This window comes from Polypterus senegalus, chromosome 14 (genome assembly GCF_016835505.1).
Source record: "Polypterus senegalus isolate Bchr_013 chromosome 14, ASM1683550v1, whole genome shotgun sequence".
NCBI classification, from domain to species: domain Eukaryota; kingdom Metazoa; phylum Chordata; class Cladistia; order Polypteriformes; family Polypteridae; genus Polypterus; species Polypterus senegalus.
In genome coordinates, this window is record NC_053167.1 from 99416367 (window position 1) to 99441539 (window position 25173).

The 25173-nt window shown below is 36.8% G+C and overlaps 1 protein-coding gene across 2 annotated transcripts in view; it reads right to left on the reverse strand.

Moving 5' to 3' along the window:
- Nucleotides 1-25173, reverse strand: part of LOC120514937 (2-lysophosphatidate phosphatase PLPPR4-like) — a 201362-nt gene that overhangs the window by 137615 nt on the left and 38574 nt on the right. Inside the window, exons 1-2 of one of the 2 annotated variants that reach the window (XM_039735595.1) lie at nt 5293-5374; nt 4979-5164 (exon numbers count right to left, since the gene is read on the reverse strand). In XM_039735595.1, coding sequence (XP_039591529.1) covers nt 4979-5059 — 81 coding nt within the window. In that variant the 5' untranslated portion in view covers nt 5060-5164; nt 5293-5374. Of the gene's footprint in view, nt 1-4978; nt 5165-5292; nt 5375-25173 lie in introns of those variants that run through there. The other variant, XM_039735594.1, reaches the window with a different exon arrangement.

Here is a 25173-nt window from a genome sequence, read left to right on the forward strand (position 1 = left end):
CAACTCTTGTCCTAAATAGTTGGATATAATAACTAGACACCAAATTAAAGTGACATCACGAAATAGGATGCCTTTGTAAATAATTTATAAAAGGCATAGATTCAAACTAGCTATTTCAAATAAATATATTTAAAATATTGGTTATTAATAGCTAAACCCTGATAACTGACAAATTGCCTTTTTTTAAAGTTATGACTCAGTTAACAATGTTCAGAGTAACAATGTCACTTCCATACAGATACAATAAATGAAATCAAACAATGGCAAAATGCCATCTTAAATGGTTGTATTACAGTATTAATATTTTTATTAATATATTACTATTACTGTATATCAATAATTATTATTAATTTATGTAATTATTATGATAATGTTAAGGCTAGGTTACTTGAATTTAGGTTAGCTTAACAGGGTTAGGGTAGGTTATGTCAGGTTAGATGGCAGTGAAAATGACTCAAAGGCACATCCCTGTGTGCTGGTGGTGCGTGGAATGCAGTGATGCATATGTGGTGCCTTGTATGCAAAGTCAAAGCAGCAAAAATCAACAAACAACGACTTAACCATATGTCATCATCATTAAGCAAGACACAATTGTAATAAATTGTACAAGACATATTGCTATTAAGCTGTTTATTTTCAAAAGAACATGAGTCAAAGATGGATGAGCAAAGTTTGCAAAAACAATAGAAAGTATTTTTTCCAGAGAACCACAAATAAATGGGATAAATTACCAATTAATTTAATTAACACTGGTACTTGATGGACCTACAGTTGTGACCAACTTGATCTAATAAAGCAGATTAAGTCTTATTTCTTGTAGGTATGAGTCAGAAGTCATTCTTTAGATGCTGTATGGGCAGGTTTGGGATTGACCATTCTGCTTTATTAGCGCACCAGGCCTGTTAAGACAGCAGATTTAACAGGGATACTGAAATTCAGCTGCACCAAACCCCCACTAACCTTCCAAGCTAAGTGGTTGAAATCTTCATACCAAGACCAGCCTGATAACAATGATAGACAGTCCTATACACTTAATTCTTCTAAAAAAACATCAAGTCTAGTTTTGAAAGTCCCTCAAGTCTTAATGTCTATCATACTATTTGGTCACTTATTCCATGTGTCTATGGTTCTGTATGTGAAGAAAAACTTCCTATTATTTGTGCGAAATGTACACTTAACAAATTTCCAACTGTGTCACCATGTTCTTGATGAATTCATTTTAAAATAACAATCTACCGTACTAATTTCCTTCATAACACTTCAATCATGTTACCTCTTAATCTTCTTTTGCTTAAACTGAAAAGGCTCAGCTCCTTTAATCTTTCTTCATAATTCATCCCCTGTAGTCCTGGAATGATCCCAGTCGCCCTTCTCTGGACCTTTCCTAGTGCTGCTATGTCCTTTTTGTAGCAAATTGAGCTAACATCTTTGAAGAGGCCTTTCAGGCTGGAAGACGCAAAATAGACTCTCAAGGACAAAGGGCTATAATTAAACAAATGACAATTCTGATGGGCAAAATAACATGCCTAAGGGAAGGTACTGATTTTGTAAATGGAAGGAACTTTAATCCAATCATGAGAAGTTACATATTTATTCATAAACTAGCTGCAACCACATCACTAGGCCCTCACTGGATTATAGAGAGAATTCTGAGGGAACTGAGGCAACTGTTAGAGGCACTCTGCTCTTACACTTTCCAAAATGACCTACTGCACCCTGCACTCTGAAAGAAAAAACGGTGCATTTATCGTATTTCTATAATTGTTGTCTTTAACAATAAATTTTTATTTTTCTGTTTATTAAAAACATGTGGTCTTCAGTTACCTAGACATAAGTCCAACGGCTAGAAACAACCTCCTACCAAATTATTTAATTAATTACTGGCATTGCTGAAGGGAAAGACAGATAATTAATTAACCAAAGTTACATTTCTTTCCATTCCTACAGTGCCAAGCAAACAGAGATTCTTTGTAAATAAAGTTCAGACAATGATACAGCATATGGTTCTGATGTAAGTAAGATGGCTTTCATCCTTCCAGTGAACTCATGCCCTCTAATAATGTTTGGTGTCATAGCCAGCTAAATCCAAAACAGCAGAATGGTGGTAAATATATACAGTATATAGCAATTCTTAATAGAGTGTTTGTGTTAGACACAGGGCAGGATTTGGTGTGTGTGTTCAATGTTGGAAGATTCATCCATCCATTCATTATCCAACTCACTATATCCTAACTACAGGGTCACGGGGGTCTGCTGGAGCCAATCCCAGCCAACACAGTGCGCAAGGCAGAAACAAATTCCAGGGCAGTGCGCCAGCCCACCGCTGTGGTGGAAGATGAAGGTGATAGTATTGATCTATTAGCAACTAATATGCATACTGAATGGGTAAACTAAATTGGGACTAATCTATGAAAAAGCCATCTGCTATACATTTGACTCTTGCTGCTCAGCACCAGAGTTTGGGCCCTTTTTTAAAACAAGTCATATGGAATCATCCAGAGGAGCCCCCTTGTTCAGTGTGCACAGCTTAATGAGAGTTGATCTTCCTGTTTTCACTAAAGTAGACAAAGAGACTCTTCCTCTTCTGATGTTTTGCTTTTCTGTACCTTTTGCCAGTTATTTACTCTTAAAAAGTTAACCATGAAGTAGGAGTCAGGCTAAATATAATGTTATACTGCAATGCATGAGAGTTCTTCTTCTTTGTATATTGTAACCTAAAAAATATAATTTGCTAACTGAAAAGCATAAGTGAAATAAAAGTTTTTTTTTCAGAAAACACATGCATTCTTAAAAAATTAACAATATGAAGTAGTTTAATTGAATGTTCAGTGTTTGTATCTTTTTGGAAATAAAAGCAATTAAAATAGGTTAGGCTTTAAAACACCACAAACAAACAATACAGCAGAAAATAAAAAGAAAGCATAATCTTTAAAAACATGTCAGGAAAACCATAGTTTGTAGGCAAGCAGGAAAAGCTTAAAAGCTACATACTATATTTTATTGAAAGAAGTCTAACACCATGCAAATACAATTCTTTTTTTTATTTTTTTTTGTTTTTTCATCATTTATTACGTGGTGGTACGAAAGCCGCCATCTTTGGTGCTTATTTTTTTATAGATGCCATAGATGTCATTTTTTTTTAAGAGTGCTTCAGTTTTGTGCACCTGCTTTTCACTGGCAATACCTTTTGTGGCAGAGTGATATTTTGTATAAAAGTTGATAAATATTTTGTATTTCTTTATTTGTAAGCTAGACATACAAATTGCAATTTTAGTGTTTCATTAGGCTTGGTGTACTTTCATGACAAACTAACCAACACCCCGAGTCATTAGGACTGACTCACGATAGGAAATACATTGCAGGGTTGGGGGAGGTGCTTAAGGTTTGGCAAGCGGATTTAGTGCAGGACATTCTATGAGACATCCCAGGCAGAAAGTTGGCAAGCTTCAGCTAAACCGGTACTTGACGGCAGATGTAAAAAGGCAGTGTGGGCACCCACTGGTCTGAAGTATGGCTGTTTGCGACTGGTTTTGAGTCAGTGGCCTTTCTATACCACAATGCTCTGTTGCACAAAGGATTTGGAAAGGGAATGCATAAAGTTGGTTGCTTTACCCCTTCTTCTCTCTCTCGGACACCATCGCCATGAAGGGAACACAATGAGGAGCACAACTTGACATGCATATTATGACAGGCATGTGGCATTTTCTGAAGAAAGCTGACTAGAAATGATGAATTGACCAGAGATATTTGAATAACTACCAAGTCTGTATTTTGCCTGAAATCTAGCATTATCAGATTGTATTGTTTGCCAATATTCACATGTACTTTGCTTCATTATTATTTTATGAATATTATCAATAATACATTATTAAAACTTGTAACTTAATTCTTGCTTGTTCTTTTACTCTGTGTTACAGATGTAGAAGGGATGGTGTTGAATAGTGCTAAAGTGCAATACCTTATCAACAGTAGTAAGTAGTAAGTCTACTTTGATACCGTCTACACAATAAAGAGTACAAAATGGGAAAGTAAACTCACTGAGGACTCTACCAAGTAAAACAAAACACCATTTAATTGTATTTGGTTGCTGTGACACTACATGCTGCAAATGCTATATGACATGTGACCTCATGGCATCCAATTATGAAAGATATCTGAATATTTTACACTTTAACCAATCATTAACGAAAAATGAAAAAAAAAAAAGAATCAGTGATATATATTAATTTTAAGTGTTCTTCTTGTTAGAATCTTCTGTGTTACAAATCTTGTTTTATGCACAACAATGAGCTTATTGATCTTTTTAAAATCTGATTTGTGATCTTTTTACATGTTGTTCATCAACTTTTTCTGCATCTGACTTCAAATCTGTACATATCCATAAAGTCTCTGTCCTGCAGTTAATTAATCTGGTCCATCAGAACTTCTAAAAGTTATAAAGAAGACCCTCAGTGATCATGACACCATGCAGGCTCAAACTGAAAATGTGACTGTTGTATTATTTTATCTGGTGTATACTATCATTTATGTGACTACCTTCTATATGTAGACTACATGTAGTTAATACTTGAAAATGAATGGAAAAGCTTTTTTATGTGAAAGCAAAGAGTAGACTATCCCACTACACTTGATCATACTGAAGACAAGGCAACTGAGTAGATAAAATATAATATGCATAAAATGGCATAAATAGAGCAGTGATTTATCAACCTTTGAATTGTGGGAAGAAAAACACATCAAAGACTAGATAATGTTAGTGGTTTACAGTAGCCTACCAAAGATAAAACCATTTGTCATACAGAAAAATGTGATATACTGCCACACAAATTAATATTATTTCTATAATTTTATTCCATAAATGTTACAGATGATGCCCACAAAAATGTTAGAATTGATTGACATTGATATTATGTGGCTGAAATATAAAGAATATTACAAAAAATGAACTACAACATGACAAAAGGGGAAAGCAACTGACCGTAACTGCAGGTCCAGCAAATGCCAGGCTAAGTAGCATCAGGAATGGAATAACTTCATGGGTTGGCTCAATGTATGGCATGCTCAGACTTCTGTCATTGCAGTTAAATCCAGAGTTCACAGGCTTAAAGACATCCGTTAGCTCCAAAAAATAAAGGCTGACAACTGATGAAGCTAGAATTGGGAGCTGTAAAGAAAAAAAATACGAATGGTTACATACATGTATAAAAAGATGTTTAATCCCAAACCACCAGTAATAACAGAAATATCTTTCAAAAAGACACAAAATCAGTAAGTTGTTAGGTGCATACGTACAAACAAATGTCAAAGTTTTCCTCTGTGCAACTTGAAATAGCACTAAGGCAATGCTCTCATCCACCAACTTTGTAGAAGGGGCTTGTGAGTATCCCCATATCTGGCCAGGGTCTGTCCTGTGGGGGAAACTCTAGAGAGAGTGTAGAGACAGAGAAGATAAAGTAGAGTGGGTGCTTAAAAACGTTCTACCTACTGACACTGTAGTCCGACTGGGAGACATCAATGCTCATGTGAGTAATGACCTGTAGGGTCATGGCAGAGGGAACAGCCATCCCTATCTAAATCCATGATAAATGGCTACTAGATTTTTACAGTAGTCAGGATCTATGTGAAATAAACACCATGTTCAAAAACAAAGTTGCACACAAGTTTACCTAGTACCAGAGAATGGTTTTTGTGCTCATGTCATCTTGTCAAAGGCTATATATTTTAAAGCTTTATGGAGACAATGTGACCTGCTATATCCAGCTCAGTAAGACGACACAGTGGTTTGCTCCAGACAAGAATATGTAGAGCTAACTAAAGTAAAAGAAATTAAAAAGTAGACATCTATTCATGGTTTGGTGCATGCTCTTCCATTCTATTGATTAAAGGACATGTTTGTCTTTAGCTGCAATGTACAATGTGCATTCCCTGTACATTTTCATCTTGCTTCTTCAAAATCTGCTTCTTCTTTTCAATGATCTTCCTGTGCAAAATGTAGCAAATTGCCAGATTTTAATGTCCGAGTTCCATTGGTCCTAATTGTCAAACTGAGACTGCATACCAACCATTCCTCTTAGAGATACTGACCTATGATAATTATTATTTAGAAAAACTATGAAATTTAATGTACAGTACATTAGGCCTGTCCTTTAACATTTGCAATATTTCTATATTTCTTTCAGAATTAACAGAAAATATTCCCAGCTTATTCTGTGGTTAATTTGAAATGTTCCACTTGCTACTGCAATACTGCAGAACAATCTTGAAAATGGAGTCACGTGAAGATGTGCATTATAAATACAATAACAAATCAGAAAAAACTTGGTGGGCTGTCATTACCCTTTTAGGGGCTCTCAAAAATGTTATTTGTGGAAAAAAGGTTTGGAAGTTTTGAAGGGGGTACTATAGGAGTGAAAAATCTGGCTACAAGTGCAAGATTCAGACTGGTAAATCAAAGACAAGAGTGCTCTTTTTTCTCAGTGGTGCAAGTCTGTTGAAGTTGATGGGGCCTGAATAGAAAAATAAGAAGCACAGCATATACATCTAGTTATACTGTGACTGATTTATTTATTTTATTAGCAATTTAAAGATTTGTTGCAAAATATTCTGGGTAAGACTCATACAAAATTAGCTATTTATTTTGCTTTCACATTTAAAATGTATACATGTGCTTTTATGCATAACTATATTTTATTGGAAATGTAAGGGGATGTTTTTTGTACTATATGAATTGCACTCCTGTTTACCACAGTGAAGGTTCTATTCCCCCGTGAGCATGAATGGAAGAAAGGCAGTTTGGAAAATAAATGAATGAAGAAGTGGCAAAAACTAACATCTCTACTTCTCTTTAGAGGACAATAAAGTATATATTACTGTTACACTTAAAATGATGCTGTGGAAATGAAAAGGTTATGAAATATACATTGTTGAATAATGTGCCCTCGCATCCCCATTATACCCTCTGATCTCCCATTTCAATTCAAATGCCTCCAATTTCCAGTAAGGCTCGCCTCAAGGCGATGACAAGTAATAAGTCTCAGGGACACACCCTATCGTAATAAACGAACAATAAAACAGCGGAGAACCAATGGATAAAATAAAGGCAGCTTCCTTGGCGAAGCAAGGAAAAGGATGGCCTTATATGTCGTTGCTTATAAAACAGCGGAGAAGCTGTGTAAAGGCTGCTTCACAAAAACCAGCGGAGCATATATATGGGCAGGTAGTCAGCTAAAGATGGGAATAAATAAATATCTATAATCGTAATAAACGAACAAAAAATAGCATTGAAGCCACGGATTAAATAAAGGAGACGAGTACCTGAACAGTAAAGTACAGTAAGTCTCAAATAGGTACACAATAACTATAATAATCGTAATAAACGAACAATAAAACAGTACAGAACCGCAAAGGAGAGAGGACGGCCTTATATGGCGTTCGTTTATAAAGCAGCAGAGAAGCTGTGTGAAGGCAGCTACACAAAAAACAGCAGAGCCACACTCTGAATGTATTTCTCGTGATCTCTGTTATACCCTCTGATCTCCCATTTCAATTCAAATGCCTCCAATTTCCAGTAAGGCTCTGCTTCGCGATGACAAGTAATAAGTCTCAGGGACAGACCCTACAAAAGGTTGCCATTGATTTGAGGCAACATTGCTTTTCACCTGGACAAAACTATATGTTGCATTCTCAACAGTAAGCTAGCACAGCTTGGTCATATTACAACCGGAGTGCTGAACGTGGTATACAAAGAGATCCTTAACAGATAGTTATTGGTAAAAATTTAAAAGCAGTATTTCGTCGCTGCGGCCGAGGATTTTGCTATATACTACAGTGATCCCTTGCTGTATCAAGGCTTTGACTTTCGGGTTTTGCTCTATCGCGGATTTTATATGTAAGCATATGTAAATGTATATTGCGGATTTTTCACTGATTCATGGATTTCTCGGACAATGGGTCTTTTAATTTATGGTACATGCTTCCTCAGTTTGTTTGCCCAGTTGATTTCATACAAGGGACGCTTATTGGCGGATAGCTTAAAAGCTACCCAATCAGAGCACATATTACATATTAACTAAAACTCCTCAATACTATAAGATATGCCTCCTGCGCGGTGCTCGATTGTTTGCTTGTCTCTGCCTCTATCTCACCTCTCTGACATTCTCTGTGCCTGACGGAGGGTGTGAGCAGAGGTGCTGTTTGCACAGAAGCTATTTGCCTAGTGGATACAGACGCTCCTCTAAGAAATGCCGCTTTATCGAGGTGCGTCCAAAAGCACACTTATTGATTTTTTGATTGTTTGCTTTAATCTCGCGCTCTCTCCTCTCTCTCTCTCTGACGTTCTCTGCGCTTGACGGAGGAGATGTGAGCAGAGGGGCTTTTTGCACAGAGGCTGTTTGCTTAGAAGATACGGGACGCTCCTGTAAAAAATGCTGAAAGGCTACCTTCACATTGATCCCTTCATTGCCGCTGCTTTATCGCGGTGCTTGCATACTTAAAAGCGCAACAGCCCTAATGATTTTTCATTGTTTACTTTACTCTCTCTCTCTGTGTTTGCACAGAAGCTGTTTGTTTAGAAGATAGGGGCGCTCCTGTAAAAATGCTGAAAGGCTACCTTAGCATTGATCCTTCATTGTCGCAGCTTTATCGCGTGCTTGCATACTTAAAAGCTGCGAACAGCCCTATTGATTTTTCATTGTTTATTTTACTCTCTCTCTGACATTCTCCAGCTCCCCACGCACTTTGAAGAGGAAGATATGTTTGCATTCTTTTAATTGTGAGAAAGAACTGTCATCTGTCTTGTCATGGAGCACAGTTTAAACTTTTGACTAAAGGGTGTTATTTCATGTCTAGAGGGCTCTAATAATGTTAAAAACGTATTTAGAAGGTCAAACATGTTTTCTATGCTCTAACTCATGCGAAAATATTAGATCTTCCTATTAGTGGAAATTATTTATTCTGTCTGAGCGGATTAACCGCGATAAATTCGTTTATTGCATGTGCGAGAATAGCTTATAACAGTGGAGAGCAGGGCTTAAATATATGTAATATCAAACAAACATATGGTTTCATTTCCGCGATTTGATCGGCGTTGAACATCTCGCGGAGTCGAGGAGGGATTACTGTATATATATGTAGATATGTATACAGTAATCCCTCCTCGATCACGCCGGAGTTGCGTTCCAGAAGCCCCCGCGATAGGGGAAAATCCGCGAAGTAGAAATCATATGTTTGTATGGTTATTTTTATATATTTTAAGCCCTTAGAAACTCTCCCACACTGTTTATAAATATTCTCTGCACAGTTATACAGTAAACTCCTTATTTATCGCGGTTAATCCGCCTCCAGACAGATAAAATGAATTTCCACGTGAGTAGGATTCTTTATTTATAAATCTTTGTTTATGAATATTTTCGCAGTTAGAGCATAGAAAACCTGTTTACAACTTTCTAAATACGATTTAACATTATTAGAGCCCCTCTAGACATGAAATAACACCCTTTAGTCAAAAGTTTAAACTGTGCTCCATGACAAGACAGAGATGACAGTTCTTTCTCACAATTAAAAGAATGCAAACATATCTTCTTCAAAGGAGCGCCTGTCAGGAGCAGAGAATATCAGAGAGAGAGAAAAGTAAACAAAAATCAATATGGCTGTTTGGCTTTAGTAAACGGAATCATGATAAAGCCCAGAGTGAAGGGATCAATGTGAAGGTAGTCTTTCAGCAAATTTTAGAGGAGCGCCCCTATCTTCTAAGCTAACAGCCTCTGAAACAGCCCTCTGTCACACCACTCCGCACAGTAAGCAAACAATCAAAATCAATCGGCTGTAAGAGCTGAAAGTGCAACGATATCATTGAGGAGTATTCAATCATGTACATCGTCTGATTAGTAGCTTCTCAGCCATCCGCAATTAGGTCACCTTTGATGAAATCAACTGGGCAATCAACCTGAGTAGAAGGTTCATAATTTATAATTCCATTGTCCTGCAGACAAATCAGCAATCGCAAAAATCCTGAAATATTTGATAGTTCATTTAATCCACGATGCATACAGCAAACCCGTCTGACATAAGCTGGAGGTCACTGTGTTATATAGTACAGTTGTATTATATATTATTAGTATTACTAATAGTATCTATATTAGTGTAGTATTATTTGTATTATATGATGAATATAAGAATGTAAAATAATGTGATCTTATCAATATCAGTATATATGGTTGTGTATATAAAGCTTTATTATGTAAGTATGATGTAATATATTATATGATGTGATTTGTAATCTTATATCTTGTAAGTGTAGTTGTATTGTGTATTTATTGATATGGATTAAGATACATATGAAAATAGATAAGCATATATGGATGATGTAATCTAAATGATAAAAGAATCAGTAGTAATAGGATGAGTGTCATGTTATCAGAACGGTAAGAAGGTATGCATCTGGACACTGCAACTTAGCGTCTGTATTCTGTTTCTTTTGTACACCAGGGCACGCAGAGGAGAGAATAGTAAAGAGCAGTAAGTTCGCGCTATATGCAATCATCAGACACTCCCCATCTGCCCGTTGTTGTTATACTTTTCAATACTTTTATACTGCTCAACGGGCATGCTCAAAAATACTGTAATGCCAGAAAGTGCGCGGACACTTCATTCAACAAAACAGTGCAAGCACCTGTATAACAAGAAAAAGAAACAGTTACAGTAGGCGATTGATATGACAGCTTGCATGGTGCATCTAAGTGCTGATTTTCATTCCGTGCTATAGAAATCATCACATTCAAATATTAACAGTTCCACACCAAGGACCGCCTTCCTACATTTACGCATTGTATTTTGCAGTAACACCTCTCGTGCTATGATTTTATCAACTGAATACACCTGACGGTACTTCTACACCAAATATGTTCCTGTGCGGTGAGATAGAGAGGCCTCAGCTTGTGTGTCAGAACGGGTTGATTGTGCTTAGTAGCACGTGGTACACTGCAGAGCTATAGCGTTTTGTGAAACACCGTGTCAGATGGGGTTGATGGATTGATTCTGAACGCGACTGAGGTGAAGTGAATAAAAGCTAACCTTTACATGGATCATAAATTGCACGCTTTACAGACTGAAATCAAATGTATGCTTTATCCTAAAACAGTAAGAATAAGAGCAGTTTACTAAACGGAGGCGGATCGACCGACCTTGATTCCAAGCAGGCTAGTCATTGACCAGGTCAGTTCAGTAAACTGGTGTCAATGTGCATGTTAGGCTTTTGTTTCTGCAGTTATTGTTTGAATAAAGTCAATGTGTTATTCTTGTGAATGTTTCTTGCTATTTGGACTTCGGCTTCTACATATATAGTTTATGCCACATTTTGTTATCTACTACTAGAATATAAAACTTTTCTGTTTTAACAATGCGTTAACAGATTCTGTAGAACGAACAGACATGAAATGCGTGTTCAACACATCTATTATTTCACTCAAAACTCCACTTACCCAGATACTCAATCAGGCATGAGCTGAGAGAAGTTCATCGTTTGGTGGGATGGAATCGGCTTCTTTATCAGACATTGAGAACAAAGGCTGAAGAGTGTGAAGGTTAGAACGTTTAAGGTGGACGGAATTACAGTTTGTACTCTGTAATTTATGAAGTGGCTACCAGCGGCACTCAATGCTTCATGGGACCCTTCTCTTTTCAAAAGGGTTCTAAAAATAAACAAACTGGAGTTGGCAAAAAGAAGACGCACAAGCCTGCGGGAAGCCCTCTGCTCACACCCCCTCCGTCAGGAGAAAAGCAAACAATCAAAAATCAATACGGGCTGTTAGAGCTTTGAAATGTGCGAACGTATATCATTGAGGAGTTTTATTTAATATGTAATACGTGCTCTGATTGGGTAGCTTCTCAGCCATCCGCCAATAGCGCCACTTTGTATGAAATCAACTGGGCAAACAAACTGAGAAAGTGTGTACCATAAATTAAAAGACCCATTGTCCGCAGAAATCAGCTTAACCAGCAAAAATCCGTGATATATATTTAGATATGCTTACATTTAAAATCCATGATGGAGTGAAGCCACAAAGTCGGCCGATATAGCGAGGATCACTGTGTATATATATATGTATGTATGTGTGTATATATATATATATATATATATATATAGATATGTATATATATGTGTAGATCTGTATACTGTATATATGTATATATATGTGTCTGTATGTATGTGTATATATATATGTTGATATGTGTATTTATATGTATATATATGTAGATATGTATATGTATATATGTATATATGTGTATATGTAGATGTGTATATGTAGATATTTATATATATGTATATGTATATATGCTGTGTGTATGTATATATATACAGTATATACTGTATATATGACAGCAACACTCATAACACTGACAAAACAATTACATTGACAATCATGTTATGTTATTTTTAAAATGTTTCCTTTTCTTTTTCATAACTTCTTTAACACACTACTTCTTTGCTGCGAAGCACAGGTATTTTGCTAGTATATATACAGTATATACATACTAGGGGGCTCTGCCCCATGCTTGCTTCGCTCGCCCACCCCTGGGTTTGGTTTACCAGATATACAATTTAAAGAGATTATTTTCATGGGAATTGTTACATATGCATTATTTACACTTTTACTTTAAAAATTTTGTAAAACCAATACTGTACTTTTCCTTTATTTCCGGCCTTGGGCGTGGTTAAATCTCTTTCTCGCAGGACATATAACGCTGCTCGCCTTGTGAAGGGGGGCAGCTGAACGCACACTAAGGAGAAGCGGTTGGATCATCTGCTGGCTTGTTGCTGCTGGCGAGCTACGTATTCTGCTTGTCACGCTGTGCGTCGATCATTTAAAAGCCTGTACAGCAGCTGTCCTTTAGCCACTTCGCATCTCTGCCGCTCGCGTTGTGAAGGTGGGTGGGGATTTGGCTGAACGCATGCTAAGGAGTAGCAGTTGGATCATCTGCTGGCTTGCGAGCTGCGTGTTCTGCTTGTTGCTTGTCGTTTTAAGAGCTGGGAGCACATGAAGCGTGTCTGCCAAAAGCATTCCAACAACTGCTAGGTTAGATGTCTGTGAACTTGTTTTAAATGTTGTCTCACTGTCTTGTCTCGTGGGATGTAGTTTCTTGGCAATGAATTGGAATGTCTACTTACTTAAGTGACTGACTTAGAATTTGTTTTTGATACCATCCAGATGTACGTAGGTCAGTGGACGTCAGTTCATACAAATTAAAAGAAGCTGAGGGCAAATGACATTCACAGGCGTGGTCCCCATGTAGCTGTCTATGCAAAGAGTCAAAAGGTTTAATAAACAGGAGCTGGAGCAGGCTATTGGAGCTGGAAGGGTCAAATAATGAAAGGGACTGAAAGGAGCCAAAGTGCGCAAGTCACAGTAGTGAGACAGTATGCTTTGGCATTAAATGACACACCAGAGCGGCAGTGAGGGTGTTTTCCATGGCCAAAACAATGGAAGTGGCAGTCAGGGATACACCTTATTTCTTTTCTTACTGTAACATCACTTAAAGATGATATTTTTTAAATCTTTATTGTAATTTTAAAGAAGAATAACCCTTTCTAATTTTTTTATTATTTCCATTATCCACCATAAGGATGGTACAATAATGATGTAATTGTACTATCTACATGAGATAATAAATCTGAAATAAATCTGATTACTGTATATATCAAGGCAGTGCCTTACATTTTCATTAAAATCCAGTACCATTGTCCTCTTGCATGCTCATTGTACATTGAAAGCTTGCAATACTATAAAATTTACAGCATGTTGTTTGCATGAATGATAAAAGGTAAAATATGTGCTATTCCCAAGCCACAAACAAACAAAATGAAACATGATTCTTTCCTATAATGCATGCTGAGGCACTTTTTTTATTTAAAAGATGGTGGAAAGAGAGTAACTGAGGACATCATGTTTAAGTTAAAGGCAAATGAAATTTTAGAGTTTCATGTAAATACAGCATTGTGTTTTGTAGCAATTTTAAATGAACTTGGAACAAATCACTTTTAAATCATTGTAACAACATTGCTGAATATGGCCACGTGTGCTGAGTTGCAGCAATCTGTGAAAAAACTAAATCCTGCATCCTGTGCGCATGGGAGGCAGCTAAAGGGCTCGAGTGAAGGCAGGTCTAAGGCATGCCGGGATGTGGCAGAGTGCACTAACTCTCTTCTCACTTCCCTGTAGACCAAGCCCGGGAGGCTCCACCTGGCTCTCTTGACGTCACTTCTGGGACCGAGCCAATGGAGACAGACCTTACCAGCTCCGGCCATCCTGATGTCACATCCGGCCTGATCCAATGAATGATGAACACGTGCCCGATCCTTATGACCTCACTTCCTGTCTCCCCCTTTAAAAGCCTCCCCTTTTCCCTTCTCTGACAGTCTTGTTTTGGACTCTGTTGTATGCATTCAGTGCTGGTATTTTGAGAAAAACGACTTTTGCAGCCAGGATACCAAATTACATGGGTGGCTGCCCCAAACCTTTATCTGTCTTTGTCTCGTTTTGTGACAATCCTCAGCTAAAACACCTGTGCAACATTACTGCCTCTTATATGGCTAACACTATATATATAGTGTAAGGCTTTCAACTCTGCAGAGAAACCTCACTGCAGCTTCTTATAACTACAAAACAATTGGCCATGGTAATGAACTGGGAGTGCAGATTATCAGAAAATTGATTTGCATAACCAAATCAGTCTATTCATCACCAGTCTCACAACTATTTTCACCTTCACTTCAGTATGATAACCTGAAGTGCTCTCACCCTTTCCTCTTTCCCACAAAGATCAAATATCTTCTTCCAGGAAAAAATATGTCCTCAGATATATACATAGAAAATAATAGTCGGATTAAGGTAAAAGGATAACATTATCAGAAAACAGGTAAAATTCATCTACAGACCTCCAAACCTGAGGTTTTTTTCGGGTAAAATAACTTCTAGATGGCAGACATTTTGAGGTGAGCGGGAAAGTGTTACATGTTGATTAGCATATACAAGTAAGAGCTTAACTGCACTCAGTACCTGTGACAGTATATGCATACTGTTCAAACCCAGGATCCCCTTCATATTATGTCAATAAAAATGAAAAACATGAATGCAGATATGATCACCTTTGCCTCTGCTTCAAACCCTCATTAAACAATTTGACCGCACAAATACTGGTAATGAATAACCTCACAAGTGTGGTCTCAAAACTGCATTATTTTGCAGTGTACCAATAATGTTATGAACTTAGAGATTAAAGCACTAAAGAGATCCAAAAATATTTCCAAATATGCTAACTGAGGGATTTATCATCAAACCCCAGCTAGATATACAGGTAAATGCAGGATCTTTGTAAAAATAATAAAATATTTATTTGACAAAAAGGCTTTGTTACACTGTGATGCTCCAAACAGCACAAAAGAGATAGAATGCCTACAAAAGGCAATTTCAAAAGCAACCTCAATACAGAACTCCAATAGCAAAGTCAAAAACTAGAACCTAAAGTTAAAAGTCAGAAAATCACAAAGCACAGTAAAAGACACAAGAACTAACCAACTTTCAGAGCTCATTCACAATAAATTGTAAGGAATTGTGGGAGACCCTCCAGTTTTTAAAAGAGGAGCGGAGTTCCTCTTGAAAGACCACCCACAAAACACATTGAACATAACCTAGGCCACAAAACACATTGAACATAACCTAGGCAAAGAAAATACAGCAGATAATTTAAAAAATAACATTAAAATAAATAAATGGCTCAAAGAAGAAAAGGGACGTAAAACATGGATTTTATCCCCTTCTTCCATGGCTGAAATATAACAGATATGTTGTCTCCACATTGCTATAAGCCCTGAGCAATCCATTTAATGTCAAATAGTTAGACTTTGACAGTGGACTAGGATTTCTGCTTCTAGTAGCCCAACACACTCTATAACAGGGAAATACACACGTGTTCCCTTTTGAAAATGGTAGCCACACTCTGATGTGCCAATTCAAAGGTATTACCACCAACTTGTAAGTCAAGGGGCATGTAACCAAGACTTCTACACTGAGGCTATAACCATTCTGTCAAACACTGTAGTGTGTTCTCTACTGCCAACTCTTTTTGAATATGTTTTACAACCCCACTTTCTGAATCTAGGTTATTAATAATAGATTTCACCTGAACAAGCACATAAAAAGAAAAGTCACAACAGTAGGTAAGTGAATTGAGATTTTGTTTAATATTATACTTAAACTTACAATAATTAATTTATTTATAATTTGAGAAAACAACTTAAAATATTTAAATCAAATTAATAATAAGGCTCTTGTTGACGGTGCTGGTGCTAGGTTATTTTGCGCCCTAGGCCAAGCTTATTAGTGTGCTAACTGACTGTTCAGTAGCTAACCCTTGCGGCTGAGTTTCCACCCCCTTATTATCTGCACCCTAGGTAATTGTCTAATTTGTCTTAATGGTGGCGACAGCCCTGCTTGTTAATAATGTTCAGTTTCAAATAATGATTAGAAAAACAAAAGAAATCTGTAACCTCAAAGTGTAATGAGTTACTGTTAATGTTAAATTCATTTATGTTTTTGCTTAACTAGAACAGAAGGTCAGTTTTATATAGCTTCATATAATGGAAGTTTTATCTATATTAACATGTTTATACTATAGAACTATAGAAATTCCTGATTTTCTGCTGTAATTCTGATATAGCAGCAAAATTAGCTCAGATAGATTACTTGTTTGCAAATTAAAAGTTATAAAGGCATACAGTTTTCCATCTATATGTACTAATATAAACAGTAAAGAATATAGTAACTTAAAGAAATGTAACTAAAATATGTAAGCCTGAAACTAAAATATCATAGACAAGAAGTTATTTTATTTTATAAACTTTTTACTTCTTTTATGTGAAGTGATTTTCATTTTAATTTCATTAAAACGTCAACAAAGATTGTATCTGGACTGTTGAATTTTTGTGTACACATCATACTCAATGCATGAACCTTTTCCAGTAGCTGCAGGATTTTGAAAACATTGAAGAAACACAGATACAAAATACTTGAGAAAATAAATCTCTTACATTAACAACCAATTTAAATTCATTCTATAAGATTCTGTTGCGTCAACTGCTCAATTAACAACCATTCAGTTTTAGCTTCACACCCTAAACGTATAATCATTACAACAGACCAGTAATGATTAATTACAAAATCAATTAAAATTTGAAGTATTTAACTCAAAATGCCCAATTAAATCTGAATTTTACATAAAAAATTCAGAGCTTAAATGAAACTTTTGAATAATTACCCAATTCAATAAAGCTAAACAAATCAATAGTGTAACAATAAAAGATGACAACCCTATATTTGTTCTCATTATAAAGTGGAAATATGATATACAGTATTATTATAACTCCTAAAATAAACTCTATAGGGCCACACAATGCACAAAACAATGAGAAAAAATTACAATGGGCTAACAAAATGTTCTTAATTTAAACACAGGCCACACCAACAAGGTGAAATTCAGAACAAACACTATGGGAAATGACATTAAAAGACAGTGACTGATTATAGGATTAAATGAATGAGTCACACTGGATGACACAGCTCCACTTTTTATCTCGCTAGCTCCACTCTTCACGTAAGTGCTAAATAACTGATGCCTGAAATATATCTTAAAAGAGGTGCAATTAGAAGCAAGATATACCTGAAACATGGGCAGGGTCCAGGCCAAGTCCATGCATCAAGAATATATATAGCCCTCACACTGCCATGCCGAACTGTCACAACCACCCCAGGGACCACAGCCAAATAAATTAATTCAACCTTACCTAGATACTTATAGTATTAATAGTAGTAATTTTACCTCCATACTCCTTCCTCAATTCTGGTTAGATGTGACATATACTTTATGAACAGCACTGGACCATTATGACTAACTCTGATTGTGCGTGGGTCCTGGAGCAAACTGATTTCCCATTGGGGTCTGTTTCCTGCCTTGCACCTACTGCTACAGAGGCAGCCCCTGGCCCCTGTGCCTCCTGACTGGATTAAGTGGGTTTAAGAATAAATGTATATACTGTACAATAACATAAGTAAATCACTTTTTTCCTCTGTCTTAGTTATTGCTTTATATGTTTAAAATAAATATATATATTTCATGAAGCACAATTTTCAGGTCATGTATGGATTTTCAATCTTTTGTCATTGATAGTCAGAAATGGGCTTATAAACTTGCTCCAGTTCTTTATGAACAAAACAGAAAACTAATACAAGGTACATACTGTATATCTCCACTAAGCATTATTACTATTACAGCAGTATTTCTCAATCCATTTAAATAAATTGATACTTCAATAATACATTTTAACTTGTCCAGAGAGTGAAGTTATTTTCATGTATTGCCTTCATAGATTCCTTTGGAACAGTAAAGAACAAAATGATTCTATCCATCTACAGTCTCTAAAAGGTGAAAACTGGTACAAAAAATGCATAAAATAGAACATTTTTAGGAGAATTCAATACGCATTTGTAAGTTTTTCAGTGAGTTATTCTTCTGCACAACTGACTTTATTAAGTATTTTGTAATAAATCTAGAAACATAAATGATTAATTTAAAATTGTGCAATATGCTATATAACAGACATAAAACCTAAATTAAACTATAAAGAAACTGAAATGTTCACTGACTGTAAAATGCTATGCAGATTGTATTATACTGGCAAATCAGCATTTGACTGACATCTCCACAATCCACATGCCTTTGGGCTCAAAGTGGGCAAATCTTTCATAATATTGATGTTTTTTTTCTTTTTTTACAGTGCATCAAACCATTTAGGAGTACATGTATGAAATTCATACTTAAAACCACTCACTAAAATAAAATCAAACTAAACCCTTGTGATTAATATAATAGGAAGCATGTTTTTCCAGTGTCAGTGGAATGTTATTTCTCTATCTGCATCGAAAAGCATATTTTGTTGTTGCAGTTCAAAATCCTTTGGGATGTTAATCTGACAACAACTAGTCAGAAAAGAAGTGTGAAAGTTAATTACTAGAAAACAGTGAGGAACTGCAAGGCACAGTTTCACATCATTTATAGTGTTAAACTGTAAAAGTGATAAAGTGTACAATTACTAACTGTGAAATTTACATGTGTTTAGTACACTGTTATTGAAGTAATGAAGATGTAATGCAAATTATTATGAATTATTCTAACTGCCTGAGTGCAAATTTCAATCAGTTAAAATTTCTTAAAGTACCTTAAAACTATTAAAATGTCATTTTTACTTACTTTATTAAAATACTCATGCATTGTAATGGGATATTAACAAGCAAAAAATTAACTTGAATTACAATTTTAATTGATTTGTGTTCACAAAGTCAGGGGAATGAAATGAAAAATATTCCATGCCACTTATGATCTACAAAACATCATAAAACACACTATAACAACAACAATAAAAATGTATTTCTTATATAGCCCAAACTCACACAAGGAGTGCTACAATGGGGCTTTAACAGGTCCTGTTTTTGACTGCCCCCTAGTCTTGACTCTCTAAGAAGACAAGAAAAAAATCCCCGCTCCCCCAGAAATACTCCTGTTGGGAAATAAAAATTGAAGAAATCTTGGAAAAGGCAATTCAGAGTGACAGAGTGAGACTCCCTTCCTGGTATTTTGGGCGTGCAATGGCTGCGAAAAATGGAGTAAATACAACACACAAAACAGAACACAAGTAATCCTCTTCAGAGAGCTAGATGATCAATCTTTCTTTGCCACTTCTGGAATACGATACAACAGTACTATACAATAGTACAATAATAATAGTACAAACTAGAAGGGAAAATGCAAGAATAGATTATACTAGAGTTTACTATAAACAAGGAAACAGTGTATGACTCCTACAAAACTGAGTAACCAGGCCAGAACAGCATTGTTCACAGAGGCAAAAGCATGTGTAAGGGAAAGTAATAGCAATTACAGTCTTCTACACCTGAAACAGGTAAAACAACTAAATGAATATAATTAAAGCCATTGCTAAAAAAAAAGTGTCTTATTATTCTATACGAAACAGGAGACAAGGGATCTAATATCTGAACAATATTTGATTACGAGACACTATATAAATTAAGCATTATATTAAATTTAATGTTACTATGGAGCACACTGGTAAAAGAACAGGGGACAATGATGTTAGAGAATCTTTTAAAAACACAATGATTTAAGATTACTGCATTTCAGACAAAGGGGGAAACTTCTATAAAAAGATGTTTCATTGAATTGGCAAGCAGATTAGAGGGGGGGAAGACAGCTTGATTAGCTGAAGAAAATTCAGGGAGGGTAGGGCAGGTGTTGTTCAGTTAATGTCACATAACTCAGGAAAATATGTTAAGGTTAATGAGGTTGGTAAAAGAAATACAGACAAATCATAAATATTTGTGTAAAATCAGCAGTAGTATGCAAGTTGCCTTGGAAATTTATTTAACTACAACACAATATTTTCAGCTTAACAAATAGGTATTAATGGATACCATGACCAAAGTGTTATCATTTACGAATTGTAATCAGATGGATGCCATCCATTTCTTTAAAATCTTTATTCAATAAAAATACACATATCAAACGCAGAAGTTGTTCAAGGAAATATATCAAACAAATAATATGACGTATGTACTGTATGTCTCCTTCAGAGGACTGTGGTAAAAAATAGAGTACCAAGAGTATCTGAAAGTACCACCTTTGAGATCTTTACATCTCAACCTAATGGAATTTTATAAATAAAAGGAAGAACCAGAAATTAAAGCTATAATGGAATTGCTGAATGGGGCGATCAAATCAATAAAATAATATTTAGTTTAATATAGGGAAATAAACCTGGCAAGAGTTTTACTTCACAAAACACAAAATGTTTTGTATTGATTAAAATGAATTTAATCTATTTCGATAATCACATGACAAAGGAGGAACTTTCAGGAGCTCCATACAAAGGTGCTAAAACTTTCTCTGAATGATATAGTATTTGCCTAAATCTTTAATGAACTCTGTAAACAATCTCCCACATGTTAATTTGACTGTTTTGAAATTAAATATGTTGTTGTGATGTGAGATTTTGCATATATTGTAAGTTGATAAATATTTTGCATGTCCTTATTTGTAACTTAGGCAAAGCAATGTAATATTAGTGTTACATTATTAATAATAACAGCAATGGTTTATTGGTTTAAGAACCCCTTCCCCCCTTTTATGACCGAGTCTCTTTGTAATTTTACGATAGGGTTGGGGGGGAAGTGCCTACAACCAGTCTGGCAAGTGTTTCTCTGCTAAAGTTTTTCAAACCCCATAGGAAAGCCAGGCTGCCTAACTGGCAAGCTTTACCTTAACATATAGTTTTGGAAGATGGCAGGTGTGAAGATGTTGTATATTCCCATTGGTCTGAAGTATGGGTGTTTGGAACTGGCTTGTATCAGAAGCCTTTAAGTACCATGACGCTCTATTGCCGGGGTACTCAATAGGCGGACTCCGGTCCGCATCCGGACCCAAATACGGTTAAATCTGGACCGACGCCAAAACAAACATGCAAATTTAATCATAATCAAATGAGTTTTCAATAAAGTGCGCAATTGTGATTCCGCGCGATATATCTTTGAGGTTTCTACTCGGTTTGGCTGCTTCATCTATGTCCAATCACAGCAGCTGTAATAGTATCATTATAGCAATGTTCCCACTACTCCCCGCCTCCCCCCCAATACTCGCTCGCTCGCTCGCTCGCTCGCTCATTCACGGCAGCCAGATTTATGTACCGGTCACGTGCTCTGGGTCAGGCCAGTGAACAGGCAGTCTCATCACTCGGGCAGTGCAAATTTCGATAACTGAATTTTTTTTTTGCTGACTGAAAGTGAAGATGGCTGGCTCGAGACAGTACATTGATAAGAAAAGAAAAGTTGATTTTGAAAACCGTGAATTTAAGAGTGAGTGGACAGAAAAATATGCGTTCGTGCTCCCCGTGGGAAGCAGAAAACCAATGTGTTTAATCTGCAACGATACGGTAGCAATAATCAAAAGTGGTAATGTGAAACGCCATTATGAAACCAAGCATGCACATTTCGAACAAAATTACCCTCAGAACTCAGAGGTAAGGACCATAAAAATAAAGCAGCTGAAATCATCATATGAAGCTACAAGCAGTGTAATAATTAGATCAGCCACACAACAGGAGCGGGCAACAGAAGCCTCACTAAGAGTAGCATGGGTCCTGGGAAAAAACAAGAAACCCTTCTCTGATGCTGAAGTAGTCAAAGAGTGTATGAGTGAAGTGGTGACTGCTCTGTTTGAAGGGACTCAAAAGGATGAAATAATCCAGAAAATAAACCAAATACCCTGTTCTGATTCCACTGCTGCAAGACGAACTGAAATACTCGCTGATGATTTGCTTGAACAACTTAGTTCTGCTATAAAAAAAGCCAAATTCATTTCATTGGCTGTGGATGAATCCACAGACATCACGGACAATGCACAACTCATGGTCTTTGTCAGATTTTTTGATGAAGAAAAGGGAGAATTTCATGAAGATGTTTTGGGTCTCACAAACCTCCATGGACACACAAAGGGGGATGATATCTATGAAGCAGTGACACAGATGCTTAGAGACAGAGCGATAGACCTGAAGCATGTTGTTTCCATTGCTACTGATGGCGCACCATGTATGATTGGGAAAGAGAGGGGATTAGTGTCACGCTTGAGAACTCACCACCCTGACCTCATGGCATACCACTGCATAATTCACCAGATGGTTTTGTGTGCCAGCCTTGGAGAAAGGTACTCAGAAGTCATGACAACAGTCATGAAACTAGTCAATTATCTGAGAGCATCCTCTGCTTTGCAGCATCGTTTATTGCTTATTTCTAATAGAGGTGAATGCAACATTTGATGATTTGCTCCTTCACAACAATGTCCGGTGGCTTAGTAAAGGCAAGGTACTGGAGCGTTTTTGGGCACTGCGGAAAGAGCTGGAGACATTTCTGTTGGATCAGAAGAGTGCAAAAGCCAAACCGTTTGCGGATTTCATGAAGAATGACGAGAAAATGGAAATTGTTGCTTTTCTAACTGACATTACTTCCCATCTTAATGACCTTAATATGAAGCTCCAAGGCAAAAACAGCACAGTGTGTGACCTCATGTTAGCTGTCCGTGCTTTCCAGAGGAAGCTGGAGGTGTTCAAATGTGACTTACAGCAGGACCTGCTTCACTTCCCAAGACTTTTGGATCAGACTGCAGGAAAACATCACCATCACAATTATGCTGAATTCCTGGACAAGCTGATTAAATATTTCCAAACTCGCTTTGAAGATTTCCCTTTGGGAAAACAAGTCTTGCTGTGCATCGAAAATCCATTTCTTGTCAAAAATATTGCAGAATTCTCAAATGAAGCCACAAAAGTCTTCCAATGGGCCAGTGCTGCTTCTCTGCAAACAGAGTTAATTGAGCTACAAGAAAATCTAGCACTGCAGGAATCTCACTGTGACCTTGTCACCTTCTGGACAAAGATGGTTACTGCGGCAGGTGTTCCTCTCCTGCAGAAGATGGCCCTTCAAATTCTTACAATGTTTCCCTCAACGTACTGCTGTGAATCTGCCTTTTCCACTATGAACATGGTGAAAAACACATACCGCCACACCCTCACCAATGAACATTTACATCAGTGCCTCCGCCTTGCACTCACACCTTTTATGCTCAAGTTCAAACAACTGGTGGCACAAAGAAGGTGTCACCTTTCACACTAAAAGGCCTACCATGTCATTTTTTTGTGTATAGTTCTAAAGTTTGGGGATTGCCTTTTTTTGGAGTTCTCTATTTGGAATTTGACCGTCACTTTTCCGGACCTCAGACTGAATGGAAATTTAGTAAGTGGACCTTTCAAATTTATATTTGAGTAGCCCTGCTCTATTGGCTCTAAGGGTTGGACAGAGAATCTATAAATTTGCTTGCTTAACCTCACTCTCTTACCAAACTGATGAACTGAAAGGACAACACAATGGGGAGCACAGCTTGGCAGCCATATTGAGACAGGCATTCGGCCTGTTCTGTAGAAAGCTGACCACAAATGATGCCTTAACTAGAGACATTTTAAGTATCTAACAAGTCTGTGTGGCGCCTGAAACTACACTTCACCATTTATCAGGTTGTATGGTTGCCAATATTCAAATGTACTTAAATGTACTAAAAAATTACATATTATTTTTTATTAATAATATCAATAATACATTGTTTAAAGTGTAGCTTAACTCCTGTTTGTCTTTTACTACACCTAATTGCCTGAGGTTATAGATGTAGAAGGGAAGGTGGGGAGAAGTTATATACTATAATCTATACTAATTAAAGGCAAAGCCCTCACTCACTCACTCACTCACTCATTCACTCACTCATCACTAATTCTCCAACTTACCGTGTAGTTAGAAGGTTGAAAGTTGGCAGGCTTATTCCTTACAGCTTACTTACAAAAGGTGGGCAGGTTTCATTTAGAAATTCTACATGTAATGGTCATAACTGGAACCTATTTTTCTCCATATACTGTAATGGACTTTAGCTCGATGGCCGTGGGGGGCGGAGCTGCGTGTCACATCATCATGCCTCCCACGTAATCACGTGAACTGACTGTGAATGCAGTATGTAGAAAAGAAGGAAGGGCTCCCAAAGAGCGCTAAAAAACGCATACAAGCTTATTCATAAGTGCAGCTACTGCAGAAACAAAACACGGTGTAAACCGTAAGTTTAAATTAAGTTTGTGGACACGCTCCCGCTGCCATTTGTCATGGCTTCGTCGAATACTTTATTCACGAGCTTCAAGTTTAATGAGAAGACACGAGATATAAACGAGACTTTGGATCACTTTGTAACGGAGTTAAAATTGCTGCAGCGAGAAACTTTTAAGTGCCGGGTCTTAGCTAACATTAAATAAAGCCGTGGACATCACAACATCACACAAGAGAGCAGCTCACGTGAACTAACTGAACGCAGTACGAGTGATCACTTCCATGCATCAAACCTGTTCAAAAAACGCATTACACAATTGACAAGGTAGAAAAGAATATGCTCCGAGCTGAGCTCCACAGCTAAGGTCTTGCGGAAGCAACTTCATCACGCTGCCACCAAATACTCACAGAAAAATCC